The 17,955-nt window shown below is 29.6% G+C and overlaps 3 protein-coding genes across 5 annotated transcripts in view; all 3 read right to left on the reverse strand.

Annotated features, from left to right (window-relative positions):
• The window catches only part of LOC129613302 (UPF0489 protein C5orf22 homolog), a 27,605-nt gene extending 13,556 nt beyond the window's left edge, over positions 1 to 14,049 (reverse strand). The window contains exon 1 of the mRNA XM_055527303.1: positions 13,911 to 14,049. The gene's annotated coding sequence lies outside the window, so the exon portion shown is untranslated. The remainder of the gene's footprint in view (positions 1 to 13,910) is intronic.
• The window catches only part of LOC129613258 (protein FAM32A), a 25,530-nt gene extending 8,869 nt beyond the window's left edge, over positions 1 to 16,661 (reverse strand). Inside the window, exons 1-6 of one of the 3 annotated variants that reach the window (XM_055527242.1) lie at positions 16,426 to 16,661; positions 16,124 to 16,375; positions 15,766 to 15,901; positions 14,962 to 15,026; positions 14,823 to 14,898; positions 13,911 to 14,060 (exon numbers count right to left, since the gene is read on the reverse strand). In XM_055527242.1, the coding sequence (XP_055383217.1) occupies positions 15,779 to 15,901; positions 16,124 to 16,372 (372 nt within the window). In that variant the 5' untranslated portion in view covers positions 16,373 to 16,375; positions 16,426 to 16,661 and the 3' untranslated portion in view covers positions 13,911 to 14,060; positions 14,823 to 14,898; positions 14,962 to 15,026; positions 15,766 to 15,778. Of the gene's footprint in view, positions 1 to 13,910; positions 14,061 to 14,822; positions 14,899 to 14,961; positions 15,027 to 15,765; positions 15,902 to 16,123; positions 16,389 to 16,425 lie in introns of those variants that run through there. The other 2 variants (XM_055527243.1, XM_055527244.1) reach the window with 2 other exon arrangements.
• Positions 6,962 to 14,050, reverse strand: LOC129613257 (histone-lysine N-methyltransferase set1). Its single transcript, XM_055527241.1, has 2 exons — positions 13,911 to 14,050; positions 6,962 to 13,213 (listed from the first exon to the last, which is right to left on the reverse strand). Exon 2 carries the CDS (start codon positions 13,187 to 13,189, stop codon positions 8,423 to 8,425), a length of 4,767 nt encoding a protein of 1,588 aa, XP_055383216.1. The 5' UTR covers positions 13,190 to 13,213; positions 13,911 to 14,050; the 3' UTR covers positions 6,962 to 8,422.
• Positions 16,662 to 17,955: the final 1,294 nt, after the last annotated feature.

Below are 17,955 nucleotides of genomic sequence, written 5' to 3' on the forward strand. Positions count from 1 at the left end.
ATCTAACTAATTTAGAGAAGACTTTTTTAAACTTTCAATTTTCTCGAAAGTAGAAAAGTGTGGCATATCGTGTTTTGCTTCCAGGCTTGCAATTATAGAAAATAAAACATTCTTTCTTACTACTTAAGCTTCTTTATGTTGATAAAGAATGTGTTAAGGGATAAGATCTTTTAAGTTACAACAAGTGCACCACTTGAAATGGCAGACAAAGGAGAAAAGAAAATCTACACAAAGGATGAAGTTGCAGAGATCGCACCTGCTTTCAAAGGAAAACTAGAAAATTTTGATCCAAATAGAGTAGGCAAAAAGAAGGTCAAACCAATGCAACGAAAAGGTCCAATGGCTCCAACTGTTACTCCACCCGAAAACAAATCTGACCATGATAAACTAGCACCAACACTCCATATGAAAATTTTTCGGCAAACTATTCACAGATTGTTGAAATCGCAAAGGACGTTTACTCAGAATGCTCTACTGATGAAAAGGTGTTGGAAAGAATTATGATAAAAGAGGAATTAGTTAATTATGCAACAGCATTGTTATGGCTAAGACTTTTAACAGTAAAAGCAAAGCAACAGCACTCATCACTTACTAGCAATGAGAAGGAGATCTTGAAAATGGTTAAGGAAATCACGTTTAACGTACCTCAACCAATCAGCGTCTATTTACGTGAAATCGGAAATTATACTGATAAACTAGGAAAGGAAACTGAGTTAAATGTTCGAAGCTTACCACAAACGGTAGTTTTGGGATTTTGAGGTTACCACGCCGTCAGAATAACTGCGACAACTTTAGTACAATTTGAAGAAATACCAAGTCTAGGAATATGTGGAGATATTCTAATGGCAGCTACTAGCGCAACTGATAACCCACCAATGATCTTCAGAATAGCACCACCATACTCATCAGTAATCACCGAAAATCTATGCGGACATCCCGGTCAACTAGCACCAAGACGTGCAGAAATAAGACAAAAATTAATGGGATATGGAATCACGACAACGCAAACAATAGTAGGAACCAGATTTAATATGAAATACATATTACAATTATCTGATCAGTAAATAGGATTTACTAGTTTTAGAAATGGCACCATAAACTTTCCAAGCACAACAGCAAATGATAGAGAAACTCAAACAGTAAACTCAAGACCTACTGAAACAACACTTACTGAAACATCAGATTTAAAATGGACAGACACTACCATCCATGTGAAGTCAGCTAGCACAAGTTCGCCCACAATAATAGGAGCAGCCTACGTGTTTGGTTTTCAATTATTCAAAGAACCAGTTACCGATGGAACGTCCACAAACACACGATCACAAAATTGGTCATGCGTGACGGGAGACGGAACACCAGGGGAATGGATAATGCCACCAGCATGGAAAGCAAATAGAAATATGGAAGAACGCTTCCATAAGAAATAGGAACAGAACGCTTTTATGGTCTCGGGAAGAGACAAGATGTAACAAGAATTAATGTTTCATGTCGTATGGTCAAAACAACAAGATAGACCATAAAAGGGAAAAACAAATGGGAAGAAATTTGACAAAATCGTCAATTTCAAAAAATTTAAAGTGAAAAATCTAAGATGTAAATTTAAAATCAAATAAAACAGTGAAATCGAAAATCCAAAGGAGTAAGAACCATGAAAAGCCGAATGCGTGAGTGAATCATTAAAACAAAAACAACAACAAGGGCTCCTTCGATGGGATTCCACCTTGCCGTGGTGAATGGGCTGAAGAAGGGTCAATGAGGTCTAAGTCTAGTGGTGTCTGGCAGGTGTAACCTTGCCGACAAGGTCGAAAGCGAGGCCTGAAAACTAAGAGAATCTCCTGGGCATGAAGTAACGGCGTAAGCTTACCTTCAACAAGTCCCCCCAATCCAATGGTGTTATACGACCCGTGCCTAGTGGACTAGTTGGTAGCCGGGGGGTATACTGGCTACCGCGAACGGAGTCTCTCTGATACCGAGTCACCTCAGAGAGTATTTTTGACTTTACTACGTCATGCGGGGCTCTGGCGTAGCGGAATACCCTTTCCCTAGCTACTCGTGGGACCAAAACATGAATAGGACACAAAAAAACAAAAACAGAAAAATCGATACGACGGAAAACACCGTCATGGTCCGGGAGCAACCGCACAAAACAAAAAAGGGAAGTTGCAAGGGAAACGAAGACTAACCTCCGTGATACCCCTTGCAATAACGAGAAAGGGAGGAATGGCATGCCCTCCGCATCCTCGCAGGCTATAGATGTGGAGATTCTGTGGGGAGTATGGGCTATATCGCTGATAGAATCGTTAGACGATTAAATACTCTCCCGAGCAATGCTGAAGTTCTTACATACTTTATAAACATTGTACATTCACGTAAAATGCTTAGTATGATAGCTAGAAGATACTACTCAAATGGTTGGGAAGAAGATACGGAAATGGACTATGTGAAGTTCTATTTATTTTCAATGATTAGTGGTACACCTCCTGGGGGAGTGTGATGCTCTTGTTCGTAGGAGGGGAGAGGTGCTGGGAGGCTTTGCTCTAACGGTGGCGGAGTTGCGGTCTTCTGGTCCTCATAAGTTGCTTGAGTTCATCAGGAGGGTGGGTCTCGAGCGTGTGTTGTAGGGCATGTCCCGCACTCGGATGGGGCGCACAATAGATCCTTATACGTGGTCGCGGTGCACTGTTACCCCCGTTAAACAAATCTACAATCTACCACTTGAAATTTGAGACGCTTGAAGCCATCTTTTTCTTTATATGAAAATTGATATTAAAGAAAAGATCGCATGGTTTTTAAAAAAGATAAACAATCAGTCAACGTTAGTGTGTGACACTTACCGGTTGACCAGCAAACGTTATCAAAGTAATTAAAAAATAACAAAACAAATAGGAAAAATAAGTGTTTTCTTTTAAAAATTATATAAAATGCATTACACAATTTAAGGAATTAAAGAAAACAAAAATAAAAAAAAAGTTCTGTCATAGTGCATGTTACCTTATGAAGTGTGTATGCAAGAAATGACATATTTTTACTAAAAGAAATAGTTACCTACCCGATTAAACAACAGAACCTTGTATTCGGCGATAATTAATTAAAAAGAAAAAATTCACTAATGAAATTTCATGAAACAAATGACAATACATAATTGATTAAACTTATTTCTGAATTAACAAATAAATAATTCTGAAAGTCTTACTTCGAATAAGTAGAATTCGTCAAAATATTTGTTGTTGATGAAATAAAACACATTGCAATATTACAGCAATATTGATTGAATTTTTTAAATGATACATATATATTTTTTCTGTATGAGTTTTATTTGTATTGCAATTAGAAATAGTCACTTCGCCATTTCAGCAAATAATTTAAATAGAGCTGTACGTTCAATATATAAGAAAATAACATAAAGTGGACACTATTACAACTAGAAAATCCATCGACAATTAAATTGCCTGAGGCAGTAGCAAGATGACGTACAAGAAATCATGGTAACCGTTAAAAGCAAAACGATGTTTGTGCAGAAAATGCTTAAATTTACTGATATTTATTGGCTTTTTAAGAATAGTGTATTATTTTAAGCTTTTATTTAATTACTTTACGCCAGCATTTTGTATTATGTATGACGTATAGATTCATACACCAATTTTTTTGCACAATGGGACGTACTTATCACATCATATTTTTCAATCGCCAGATTTTTGCGAATTCGTAATGAAAAACAGCAAATTTGCCATACATAATATGAAACTGTCACATTCGCCAAGATATCATGGCGAATTCTCAGTTTCATATGCAATTTAATTTTGTAATCCTGCATTTCTATGATATTACTGAGATATTGTGAGATATTTTTAAAAACAATTTACCAAATTTTGAAATTTAAAGTTTTTAAAATTTGGAAAGAATGATGTTCTTCAATGCTGAAAAATTTATGGGATCCACCTTGAAAAAGTAATTAGAAGAAGTGAATCTCACAAATTTTAACTTAAAACTTAAAACATTGAAAGAATGATGTACTTTGAAAGCCTGACCCATTTTGGAAAAGTAATTAGAAAAGGCATGCATGAAGATGCATTATTTATTTCGGATAGATTATAATTAGGAAAAAAGAAAATAATTGAAAAAGATAATGAATGAGCATTATAGGGTTTTAGTTTAGGAGATGGAGCAATATTCTCCGAAAGAGTTCAAAATGTTTGTATATGTACGGACAACCAAATATTTGACTTATTTTGATAATAAGTTTATTTTTAGAATTAATAATTTTGAAGTTATGTTATCGAAGAAAATTTTTGGCGAGAATTATTGTTGAGATTGAAATTAATGTCTTTTGAAGAAGCGACATCTGAAAAGCTCATTTAGACCTTAAACGGAAATATAAGTCGTTATAGTGAATTTAATTTTATGAAAATGAATTGTCTATCAAACTCATTCAAGGGATTACATGATTGTTTCAAATGTGTTAATTCATTCTATAAAATATCTCGATAAACCATAACACAAAATTAAAAGAGAGTGTAATCCGAAAACAACATTTTGAAGATGCTAAAGTTTCATTTTACAATAGTCCGAATCCCTTATCTTGGTTGGTCCCAACCCAGTTACTAACGTTAACATCTATGATATTTATGTTCAACTATCTTTCGTTAATTTAACTTGTTATTGTCATAAATGTTATATTGATGTCTTGAAAGGATTTAAATTAAATTATTTTTCAGTTAAGGCTAGCAGATCAGATGTTGATAACATTAACAATGAATATAAAATGTTTGTAATAACTGTATAATTCTTACTCGTAAAATATTAATATAGGTTTTCACAAACTGTGATAATGCATAATAGAAATGCATTAATAGAAATGCATTATCGCAGTTTGTGAAATTTATACTCTTCCGGCAACTAAATCGAAAGAGTATATATTGCCCTGTGCATTGAAATAGCAGTTTTTATTGAAATATTTATTGAAATATTTGTGGTAAGAAGCCTAAAAAAAAGTACTAACATTAATTGTTCAATTTTGAAAGTAACTAAACTGTGCGTTGACAAATAATATTTAATTTGGAAATTGGTTCTTTAATTTAAATTGAAGAAGAGAATTAAAAAGAAGGTTAAATTGGTTCCTGAGTATCTGAAAGGAAATTAATTGGAAAATTGATATTAGAGAGAAATCTTACCAGTTTGTTGAAGGGGTGTTAGGGTGTTCTGCAAAAATTATAAGCAATGCGTTAAAATGGAAAAACAAAATTGAAAAACGCAACGGTGTTAAAAGAGGAGGTACCTTTCTTTGATGACCTGGCCTGCACAACCTCCTGGCTTGAATCCTATTGAACATCTCTGGATTGATATTAAAAAGTCAGTGGGGGACAAAAAACCGAAAAATTTGCAAGAGCTTTAATAAGTTGTACAAATATCTTGGCAAACAATTCCTTCAAGATGATGTCAAAGTTTAGTAGGACCCACGAATCGGAGATGTCAAGCAGTCATAAAAAATTCTGATCAGACAACGAAATATTAACGGAACAATAAATGGAGTCCTATGATTTCAATTTATTTTACTTTTTCTTCAAAACGGAAGAATTCTAATCGTTAAGACTGCTATTTTAATGCACAACTTTCTGTGTTCAAAAACACTTATTTTTGTTTTTTTTTTTCTTTTTAAGAGAGGTAATAACTATGAATTATGATTTTAGTTTAAAAATGACGAAATATGTGTTATTAGTATTTTTATTATAAATTTAATAAAATTTTAAAAATTTATTTTTTTGTAACACCACTGCTATTATGATGTACACATCTGTAGCTTCAAAATTTCTATATACAATGCTCAAGTTGGCGTTACCTAGCCAACGACCTGCAATTGTTCCAGATACATTCCAGACACTAGAGTTAAGCGGGCTTTATATTTCTAACGAATAGGCAAATTTTTCTTTTTGGTGTATAAATTTTCCCAAAAATGTTATCTTTTTTTAAATTTTCACATTAATTTATATTACATTTTATTTTAAAAAATTGGAAAAATATATGTAAATATTTTGATGTATAAATGTACTAATATATTAAAATATGAAATATTTGCAACAAATTGAATATAATTAATTACACAAATACCGAGTTCGTGTTATTATTTTTTCAGAAACAATAAAGGTTATTGAGCAATTGTTGTGTTTATAAGAACTTTAGCTATAAGAACAAGATTAGGGTTACATTAAATAAGAAAATAACCCTATGTAGTTTTTAGTATGGTTCTTAAAAAATTAAATCTTATCTATTTATTTTTTCTAAGGACCATACTAAGGTAACAAATTTGAAGCCTCAAAAAATAGAAAAAATAAAACAGAGCTTTCTTTTTTAAAAAAAAGGACATCTTAAAAAATTCAGTGGAAGTTGTTTCAACTCAAAGTTTTTGAAAAATACAAAATTAGGCAAGACAATTTGTGAATGTAGTTCCAAGTACGAGGAGCCAATATAACTATATCACTAAGGAAAATACAGAAGACAAGAGAATGCCATGAACTTGGCTAGGGAGTATTCTCTTGAAGCATCTAGTAAGACGAAAAATCAAATATGTATTTATAAAGACAGACAGAAACAGTTAATATCTGAAACTAAAATTTAGAAATACTTCCAAATAAGAAATAGTTCCAAAACCAAAATTTTTAATAATAATGAAATTCAATTTCGTAAATTTAAAATGTTAGCTGCATCTTAATTTTTTTCATCAAAAATTTATATAAAATACAAATATGTGCTTTGTTTAACTGATGATATATGATTGATAAAAATTTATATTGAAAGTGTATATAAGCTCAATTTCTTTAGTTAACTGTTATATAGTTAACTAAAAAAATAGAAGTAAAAAGCGGTTTTGTAATAACGTTTATAAATGTAAAAAAAAAGTTTTAAGAATAAATTTTAAAGTTGTAAAGAAATTTTAATATTGCAAAAGTAAAAAATAAAATTAAATATATATTAATATTTTAGAAACCGACCGGTGGAGTTTATTAAATTGAGTATATTTCCTTACTCAATTTTAAAAGAAACTTTAAATGCTCAATTACTCCAAAAATGTATTGACTTCATAAGCAACATATAAATTTTACTATTTCGTAAAAATATTGTGAAACGTCTATAAAAACGGAGATAGTTAATATTTCAAGAGGTAAAGGCGACAATCGAAATTGGCTTTAAGTACCTGTATCTAGAAACCTATTGAGTTGAAAACATTGTCTTCATACAAAAACTTTACCCATATAGGAAGATATAATATAACAATGCACTGTAAAGCGAATACATATACTTGAATACATATAACACATTAATTAGTCACGTTCAATAATTTTTAAATTTGGCACACTACATTATTCCAAGTCACACAGTTTTATACCTCTTAAATCCATTTGAATAAAACCAAAAAATTTAAGATGTAAAATATGCTTTAAAAACTAAGCAAAAATACCTCGTTGATACCTTCAAGCACTGCCCTACTATCTGGTTACTGAATTTTTTTACTTAACTGAAATAAAGTTATTGAAATGAAAGTAAGACCAAATGAAGCTGGACTAGAAATTTTTAAAACGAAGTTAGTTTTTTATTGATAATTTGTAAAATCAATAAATAATTTTGATATTTTGGAATCAAATCAAATATGTATAAGTTAAATTGAATAGAAATTTAATAAAAATATAACCGCCACTATCCCCCAATCACTTGAATAAAAATATTATTAAAATTTTTCATAAAAACAAAACGAAAATAAAAAATCTATCTTTAGTTTTGATTTTAGAAAAGTAAGCAGTATTGTATCCGTGTTTTCTTATTGTGGTGAATATGAAACAAATAAATACTCATTCTAAATTTCATTCTTGTAAAATTAAATTACATTTCTTATAATTATTTTTTCCTTAATAAACCTCTAGAGTTTAATTTTTTGTCTGTTACAATATTTTGTGAAGGCTTACGAATACTTAGTTCAATTGGTTAATAAGATTTCAAATAATTTTGAAGAAGTATGTATGTACCGCCCGTATTAATTCAACTCAACTTTACAACTCAAAATAATATAATTTTATTTTTATATTTTGATAAAAAATATTTGGATCTAAAAGTATTTCTTTGAAAACAAACCGTTCAATCGTTAAGCGTTTTATCCTTAAACGAAACAACTTTCCTTCTTTATTTGCAATTATTCTCGTTTGTAAAATCATTTTTGGCCAAAATCATGTAAGAGTCGCTCAAAAAATAAAATAAATTCAAAGTCTCAAAATATGCTCTTATTTTTTCATTTAATACGAAAAAATTTAATTTAGAAAAAGAAATTAATAACATAAAAAAGAAAAAAAATATTTTTTTGTTGTTTGTTTTTTTATAATTAAAGAATATACTTTACTTTATTTGAAAAATATTTTTGAAATAAAAAATAAGGCTTTTAATCTTTACTCTTTTTCTTTTTTTTACTTGATTTCTTTTTCTTTTTCTTAGATTTTGAACTTTTTCTTGAATCAACGGATGATGACCTTCTTGAAACTGTATCTCTTCTATCTTTCTCATTATATTTATGTTTGATTTTTTTACTTTGATTACGGTCTTCCTCTGAATCAGTTGTGCTGTGTGCTGTTGATGAATCTCTTTTTTTAGCTATTGCCTTGTTTGATGAGGATAATGATCGTTTTCTTTGACTTCTACTTCTATTATAATGTTCCTGTTTGGATTTTTTGTTTTTTATCTCATCAGGGGATGGAGATCTCCCACGTTTTTTATCTTTATTATAACTACTATTTGAAATATTACTAATTCCTCCGGTTGATGATTTTACATCTTTTAGATCTCTTCTATCAAAACTATTTCTTCTACTGGAGGTTATTTCTTGCTTTTCTTTACTTCTTGATTTGCTTTTTATTCTGCTTTCGCGATGTTTACTTTCTCTATCTTTTTCTTTGTCCCGATCTCTTTCTCTATCTCTACATCGGTCTCTGCTTCTACTTCTGCTCAATCGCCTATGCTCAACATTTTTATTATCTCTAATATTTTTAATATTATCATCGTTATTTTGGTCTTTATTACGGTTCTTTTTATCATTGTCTAAATCGTATTTTTTGTTATTACTACTTCTATCAAATGAAGAAGCTATAACAGTCGGCATGGACGATGATAATAAATTATTTGGATTAATCAGGGGTCCTAAACGATCTTTTATCGATTTATGTTTTATTGTAAAAGATTTAATTGAATTTTCTTTTTTATCAAAAGAAGAATCAAAATCATTTGTTGAACCAATTTTTTTTATTTCTATTGGTCTTATTTGGGTGGTTGTTCTTGTAAAAATTGCATTTTCTGCTCTTTTTATAACTTCGCTTGTTACTTTGCCAGGTAAATTTTTAATATTATTATCTAAACGGTTTTGTACATCAATTTTATCCTCACGCTCACGATCTCCTTGGTAAATCACAAGTTCATCATCAAGTTCCCACTTTGATGGTTCAGGTAATGGTGTAATATTATTTGCCTGAAAAGATGTTTCGAAATTATCATCAATAATTTCACCACTCTCAGCTGACGTATTTAAATCAAAATCATTCTCCCGGCCGCTGTTTTCATCAAAATGTTCGTCAGTCTCATCAGTACCATCATTGCTACTTGTTCTTGACTTTTTATCATCATCGTCTGATTTATCCTTTGGTTTAAGAGAAGTTTTATCTACTTCTTCATTGATTTCTGCTGGATCTTTTTGAACTGCAACTATTTTTTTGTCATTTTCATCTTCGCTAGTAGTTTTAGGTGGAGTATTTGTTTTATTTGAATCTTTACTTAAATACTTCTGTGATTTAAGTTTATCTTTTTTGTCTTTATTTTTTTTTCTATGTTTTTTGTCCTTATCTTCTTTTTCCTTTTTCTTTTTCCTGCTTTCTTTTTTTACTTTTTTGTTTTTCTTCCCACTCTCACTATCACTATGTTTTTCACTTTTCGATACCTTCATTTTACTTAATTTTTCACTCGATTTTCTATTTTTCTCATCATCCTTCATTAGATTTTGTTGTGACTGTTGGTTATATCGATCGTCATTCTCTCTCTTGTTCTCATCATTTTGTTGTTGATTTTTCAAATATTTGCTATTAGTGTCTGATCTTTCTTTTTCTGAGCTACGTTTGGATTTGTTTTTACTATGACTACTATTATTCTGCGATACCTGAAGCGTTTCTTCTCGAATAGTTTTACTAATTTTATTCGAAGATTGACTTCTACTACGACTTTTTTTCCTATATGTTTGATGACTGCGAGAGATATCTTTAAACCTATTCAGTGATTCAATTGAATGGCTTCTTGTTTTAGGTCTATTTTTCTCTTGATCTGATTTAATGTTTAAATCTCCGTAAATAGCTTCTGACTCATCATCAAAGTGTTCCTTAGGTGGAAAATACATATCAAATGGATCTTCACCATAAAAATCTTTTTTTGTTGATTTTGGTGCATTGTTAAACTCATTTGGGCTCCAAATATTGTAATTTGATTTAGAGGGAAATTCAAAACCTGGTGGAGGTGGTTCAATAGTTCCAGGAGGGGCCTCCTCATATCTCTGCAGTATATCTTTAGTATGATAATGTGATGGAGAATGGCGTACATGCGATAATGGTGAATGCCGACCATGAGAAGGAGGGGAATGTCTGACGTGTGATAACGGAGAAGGACGCAAATGTGATGCTGGTGATAATCTACTATGCCCGCAAGGTGACATACGAGAACTTGTTGTTGGAGAATTTCGTATATGAATGGGTGAATGTCTTAAGGCTCCAGGAGAGTGTCGCATGTGCATAGGTGAATGTCTAGAATGTGGAGCAGGAGAAAATCTTCCTGGTGATAAGCGCATTCTTCCTTCAAAACGTCCGATGCTATTGCGTTCAAAACGTTTCTCTGGAGTGTTTCGTATGCTTCGGTCACTAAAGGAATTTGAACGGCTTCTCCGTCGTCGTTTATCCTCAACCCGATCCTTTCTGTAATCATCCAATTTTCTATCTCTAAAGTCATCCCTTCTGTCATAAAATTCTTCTACACCTCTTTTGTCTCGCTCTCTGTTATAATCATCGACTGGTTTAACATCTCTATAGTTGTCAGGACGCCTATCTCTATCTCTATCCCTATCCCTTTCTCTATCTCTATCGCGATCACGATCTCGTTCTCTATCACGATCTCTTTCACGTTCTCTATCACGTTCTCTATCTCTTTCTACATCTCTATAATGATGCGGTTTTCTATCTCTTTCACGAGATACTGGTCGTTCTCGTTCTTTTTTATACTCTGGAGATCTGTTACGCCCAAGCCTTTTATTGAATGGTGAAACTTTTCTGTTCATGGGAAATCTTCTTTCATTCGACCGCGATCTGTGTCTCTCCATAGACCTGTGTCTTTCAAAAGACCTCCTACGTTCTTTCTCTTTTCGTTTTTCTTTTTCTCTCATGATTCGATTAAAAGCTTCCAAAGGATCGTCAATGATGCCTGTACCAACTTTATTGGCTATTCCTTGATATACTGACATTAAATTCGAAGATGGTCCCATATAACGAGGACCTGGACCACCCATATTCATTTGTCTAGCATGCATTGGAGGATATGAGCCTGGATGTTGCGGACGTCTATCGTTGTACATGTAGCCTCTTAAATGAGGCATTCTGTTATAATTATTCAGATCATATGGACCAGGTTGCATCGGAGGTCTGGATGGTGGTAAATTTCCCATGTTTTCTGGCATAGGCTTAAAATAACCAGTCATCGCATTTGATTTTGTAAATGGATCAACAGAAGTTTCAGAACTATTAATAGACTGAATCTGTTGTATAGGGCCATTGGAATCAAAAGATTGTTGAAATGAATCTAAACATTCCAAGGGCTTTATTTCGTTAGATGGTGATCTGGATGAGTGAATGCCATCTTTATGTCGTCTATCTGATGATTTTGATTTTATAGATGAATCTCTATTTCGAGGGGATATTGTTACAGTAATATTGTCTTCATAATCTGAATCAGGATCCTTCTCTTTAGACTCTGTATAATGTGGCGAAATTTGTTTAATTTCACTTTTTCCTATTTCAACATTTTCTTCTACGACCTTTAAAGATTTCACACTGTCTTTTTTCACATTGTCTTTCTTTACATTAACTGAATCAGAAGGTGACACTGACTGATCATTCGCTATCAATTTTGTATCAGATTTATTACTTTTTTCAATTGATTTTTCTGCATTATCTTTATTTGTAGGGTTAATTGTTTTACATGTGTCTTTCACATTAGGCTGGTATTTGACATAGCCCGTACGATTCTTAAAGTTATTTACAGAATTTCTTAAAAATCTATTAGGTATAAGAGAACCAGGCGAGCAACCTTTTTCTTTACAATCGGGACACTCGTTGTCTTCCGATTCCAGTAGAGCTGTACGTACACATTCATCACAGAAAGAACTTCCACAGCAAGGTATCATAACGGCATCTGAGAACAAATCTTTACATATACTACAAATTAAATCTTCAGGAATATCTTCTTTTTCTTGAATATCTTGCGGCAAAAGTTTCGTTTCATTTTTTTCATTATTTATGTTACTACGCTCTTGTAAAAAAGACTTCGGTATACCAGAAACACGTTTGTGATCACTATGGGAATCGTTCGAGCTATTAAGAGGACAATTTTTTATCCAATGGCCAGATTTGTGGCATTTGAAACAACGATAACTGATAGGAACTTCACCAATCTGCCCTTGGCCGCGTATTTTTTGATATTTATTAGGGTCATAATCCATTGTACTCTGTGATATCATTGCTTGTATTTTGTCTTCCTCGGTGCCGCTCATTTGTGATAAATCTAATTCACCCCTTAAGCCTTCTAAATTATTATTCCCGGTACTTGTTAAATGATTTTTATCAATTGAGTGTGTTGAATCGGAACTCCACTGTGCCTTATTTTGATTCGTTAAAGGTACTCTTGCAATAATAAGTGATGTGTTCTTCGGTATCAATATGTTATTTTCATTATATTCCTCTTTTGTTTGGGCATTAATAACTTGTAAATCAAAATCTGTTGCTTTCCACACATGACCCTTTCTTTTTTGATTAATAATTGCTTTTTTTAAATCGCCAACAGATATATGAAGGCCATCAAACGTTATTGTATCGATATCTTTAGAACTTTTAAATTTATAATGAACAGACATTTTGAATATCCAAGAAAATTGAAGCTAAAATATAATTATTTTAATATAATTTTTTTCATATAGAAAAATGCATTACATTCTTTTTTCTTCAATAACAATAAAATTGAAATTTTATACTCTGTTTAATATGTTTTTATATTTTTGAAAATATTTTAAATATATGTATTGATTAAAAAAAAATATTTATAAGTGTATGTATATAATTATATCGACATTTAAACATTAAAATTTGGGAAAAATATTAATAAGTTGCTATGAAAAGCAAGCGTACTAGGATAAATTTCTGAATACTATTTAATTTGAATGTCTTATTTAAAAATATTTCTGAGCTGCTAACTTTTTCAATTGCGATTTTCTTATATAATTTATTATATAAAAATGTTTATACTCCTTAAATCTAGTTTCCAAAAATAATAAAATTAGAATATTATTATTGCTATGTACTTCTGATTTTAATGTTAAAACATCAGAAAAAATTTTATTTAATTTTTAAAAGGTTAATCTAAAAATTGAATTATATCTACGAATATCCTTATACATGTATATATGTATCCTTATACACTTTAATATGTATATATATATATATATTTACCTATATATATATATATATATATATATTTATACACATAAAATTATTAAGTTTATTTTAAGTTAACATCTACTTTATAACAAATCAAATATGAAGATTTTGTTTCAGTTTAAAATTTGAATTAGTGCTTACTTAAAACGTTGATAAATTTTGTTTTCAAATTTAATTTTTGTTGATTTTCAATTTTTGTATCAGCAACAGTAAATACTGATGTTAACGCAGCTGCCAAAAATGCACTTATAATCGAAAATTGACTTACCGTTGAATTTGATTTAACTGGATCTGTAACATCAAAAAAAAAAAACTTTTAATATTTTTGCTTCTAGACGATATTTATTATCATTTCCATATATTTGTTAATTATGATCTTCATTCTGTTAAGTTCATTAAGAAATATATTTACATTTACAGAGAATTATTTTTTGCAACAGAAATTTAAAATCAATATAAAATAAAATAAAAGTAGTAATAATCATATTCCAACACCAAAATTTGATTCCAAATTTTTAAAATCAACAATCGAACTTTAAGAGTTAAATTTAAAGACTAATATATTTTAAGTTAAACACAAAACAGAAAACATCAAAAAAATGCAATTAGAACATAGTATTCTTTATTATTAAAATTTGAGTACATAGTATTCTAATATATAAGCACATACTGTTCTATGTGCTTATTATGCATTTATAGACCTAAAAAATAAAAAAAATAACAATGAAAGTATATCACGAATTCTTCGTATTGACTGAAGTTCTGCGGTAGAAAATGAATATTTTATTGTTAAGTGCTAATTCATATGAATTTAAGTTTTTCTTTAAAAATAGTACATTGTTTCGTTTATTCTAGAATCTAGATCACTGCTTGTACCCGCCATTTTAATCCGTGTTTTATATGCGATACATATTTAACGTTATTGACATAAAAGAACTATAAAAAATATTTTAAGAACTCCTCAATATTTCTAATTTTTGCAATTGTTCAATTTCTTTTGCTTATTTGTATTTCCGAAAACAAAACTTTAAAATTACGTTAATAAACTCTTACCGTGTTTTAATTTAAAATCCAAAATTTCAGGAAAACTTGACGCAATTTTTGATTTACAAATAATATTGTTTGATATCTAAAAAAAAACAATAAAATTATAAGCATTTTCTCAATTTTAAATATAATAATATGAACTCACATTTTGCTTCTATGTTAAATATAAATGAAAATAGCCATAATTAAAACAGCGATTGGAAGCGAAAACTAGAAATTTAACGGAAAAATAAGTCAAAATTAATTAAGTTTATTAAAAGTTTTAATAAATTTTAAAAATTTTATTGAATCGTGTAACTACCTACATACATATATTTGACAAGAATTTGTAAATATATTGTAATTTAGACATCCAATTTTAACTAAGACTTAGTTTTAAGTTTTTCCCATGTTAATGTCTTATTAATATATTTTATTATAAAAAAAACTAAGGTGTCTACCAATTTTAATTAGTTTGTTTCGGATTCCAATCAGTGAATGAAATTCTGGGGTATCGTTATTGACCTAATCATGCAATTAATCGTTATTCATTGATCTCGCAGTCTGCTTATGTAATTAGCAAAACAAATTTACATTCAAATTTTCTTATATTGTAAAATTGATAATAATGCGAGTAATAAAAGCAAGAATTTGTTTTGAAATTGCAAATCAAATTGTAAATATTTAGTTTAATATTACTTAAGGGTCCGAAAGACGAATTTTAGTTTTGTTTTAAACAATTTCAATTACATATTTGGAAAATAAGTAAAATCAAAAATTGGTTGTTTAACCGATAGAGTAGTGTGAATCATAATATAATACTATGATACAATCATAATATAATACTACATATAATCTAACAACCTACATTAAATCTTTTTTTTTGCATACTTTGAACATAAACGAATAAAAATATCATTGTCAATTTCCCGATATACTTGAAGGAAATCTTTTTGGGATCAATACTTACATTTCCAGAATATTTACTTTGTCCACGAAACTTTAGGTATATCAAAATGCTCTGTCAAAGAGTCTAAGTGTTCATTAAACTTCTCTACTCTTTGTTTATGTGTCGTCGTAGCCTTCTCCAATATACGTTTTTTTTGCTAAAACATAAAAAATTATCATATAGTCATTTTTAAAGTATTTATTGAGTTTCGACGATAGAGTTTTTAACAAAATAACTTATGCAAGGGGAAAATTTTACTGAACTTCTGAATGAAAAATACATTTATAATCCATCTTTAAAATATGTTTTCTAACTGCTGCTTTCTTTTAAAAATTTTCTAAATTTTGGAATATTTCTATTTTACTTTTTATTGACGTACCATTTTTTCTTGCTGTTTTTTGAAGGAAACTTCAGCTTTCGTTAACTGGCGAGTACTGGGATTACTTTCGGATTGAGGAGTATTAACAAAAGTTTGCTCGCCGCCATCTTTTTTTAAGGCTTTTTCAATTTTTTCACGTTCTTTACTTTTATTTTTTTTACTTTTTTTTTTTTTCTTTATAGAATTTTCAGAATCAGTTTTTAATTTTAATTTTCCTCTAGCAACAGTCGAATATTCATCGTCACTCATTTTCTATAAAATTTTTCTACAATTAGAAATTAAAAATAAATTTTCGTTTTTACCTTTTAAATGTCCGGCACTTTTATGTAAACTTAATTTTACCCTTTACGACTATCTAAACTTTATTTTTTTTTAATAAAATAATAATAATTATACTCCAACACTTTTTTTTTAAATTATTATTGTGAATTTCAAAAAGACTAAATTAAAACTCAAAAAAATTTTACCGCGATTAGCGTGTCGCTTCAAAATTATTTGCCTTTTCTTGGGTGAAGTACAATTTCAAAATGGCACCAACTGTAAATGTTCCAAAGTGAAATTAAAATCTTTTTGCAGATTGTGTGAAAGTGCAGAAGGTTATATCATCTGAAATTTCTAAACGAACCCTTTCTTATTTGAATTTGGCAACAAAACTGTCACACAAAAGGTGCTGGTTTATAAATATGCTGATTTACAATACCTTTTCGTTCTAAAAACACAAATAATAGACTTTGTTACGTATTTAATTATAATATAATTGTATTTAATTAAATTAAAAAAAAACATTTTTGACTAGAATTAGTTCCATCTTTCTTTTTCCAATAACGGTTGGCTCCCGTGAAGCTATAATTATCAGCACTGTGGAAATATTACCCTACAAATTTTGGGTTTCCTTAGCAAAATAACAACAAAGAATCACAAAATGGATTTAAAAAACTAGATTTTTACTTTTGCATATTAAACTTGGATTTAAACTGAAGACTTTGCGTTTTGTTTGTAATTTTAACATTCTGAGAATTTACTCCACCTTTGCCTTCTGAAAAATTTATAAACACTTTTTAGCTAATGTTACAAAATTAAAATTAAATTGCAATTAATCAGTTCTTTTTAGACACGTTATTTATTGACACGTTATTTTGCAATATTTTCAAAATAAAATTTTCAGTTTTTAAAATTTATTATTAAAAACTTTAAATATTTATCCAAATATTAATTTTAATATGTGTCAGCTGTCAAAAGTACTGATATCAAAATATTCTGAGAAAATACCTTGAATACTTTAAATTTTTTTTGGTTTTTTGCTAGATTTCAATTAAAGTTCAATAAAGTAATTAAAAAATTGTCAAAAAAAAGTTCTCTATTTTAATAAAAATGCCACAAATTTTCGAGATATTGCTGCTCGAGACAATTTTAGATATCTTTCATTAGAAAGAAATTCGCAAATTTTAAACCTCATTTTCTAAACGAGTTGACAACTTTGCATTATACTTTACATACTTTAGAGGCCCATGATGTAAAAAAAAATTACAATTGCGTTTGATAAACAATCCAAGTTTCCCGTAAGGCAAGCATAACGAGTTCAAATTACATATTACAAATGTTTTTTATTGAAATGGTTTATTTCCACTGTTTTTGATGTATTGACAAACGTCAAAATGTATAAAACCGCAAAGTAATTCGAAAATTAGAAATATCGCATATATGCTTTAATTTATTAAACACAAACTAATTTTGGTTAGAAAAAAATCCACTCCTGGTAAAAACAAAACAAAAAGAAATGTTTTCTTTCCAAAATTAAAAACTTAATAAATTTCGAACTATGAATTTTACTC

This window comes from Condylostylus longicornis, unplaced genomic scaffold (genome assembly GCF_029603195.1).
Source record: "Condylostylus longicornis isolate FDR11 unplaced genomic scaffold, ASM2960319v2 ptg000081l, whole genome shotgun sequence".
NCBI classification, from domain to species: Eukaryota; Metazoa; Arthropoda; class Insecta; order Diptera; family Dolichopodidae; genus Condylostylus; species Condylostylus longicornis.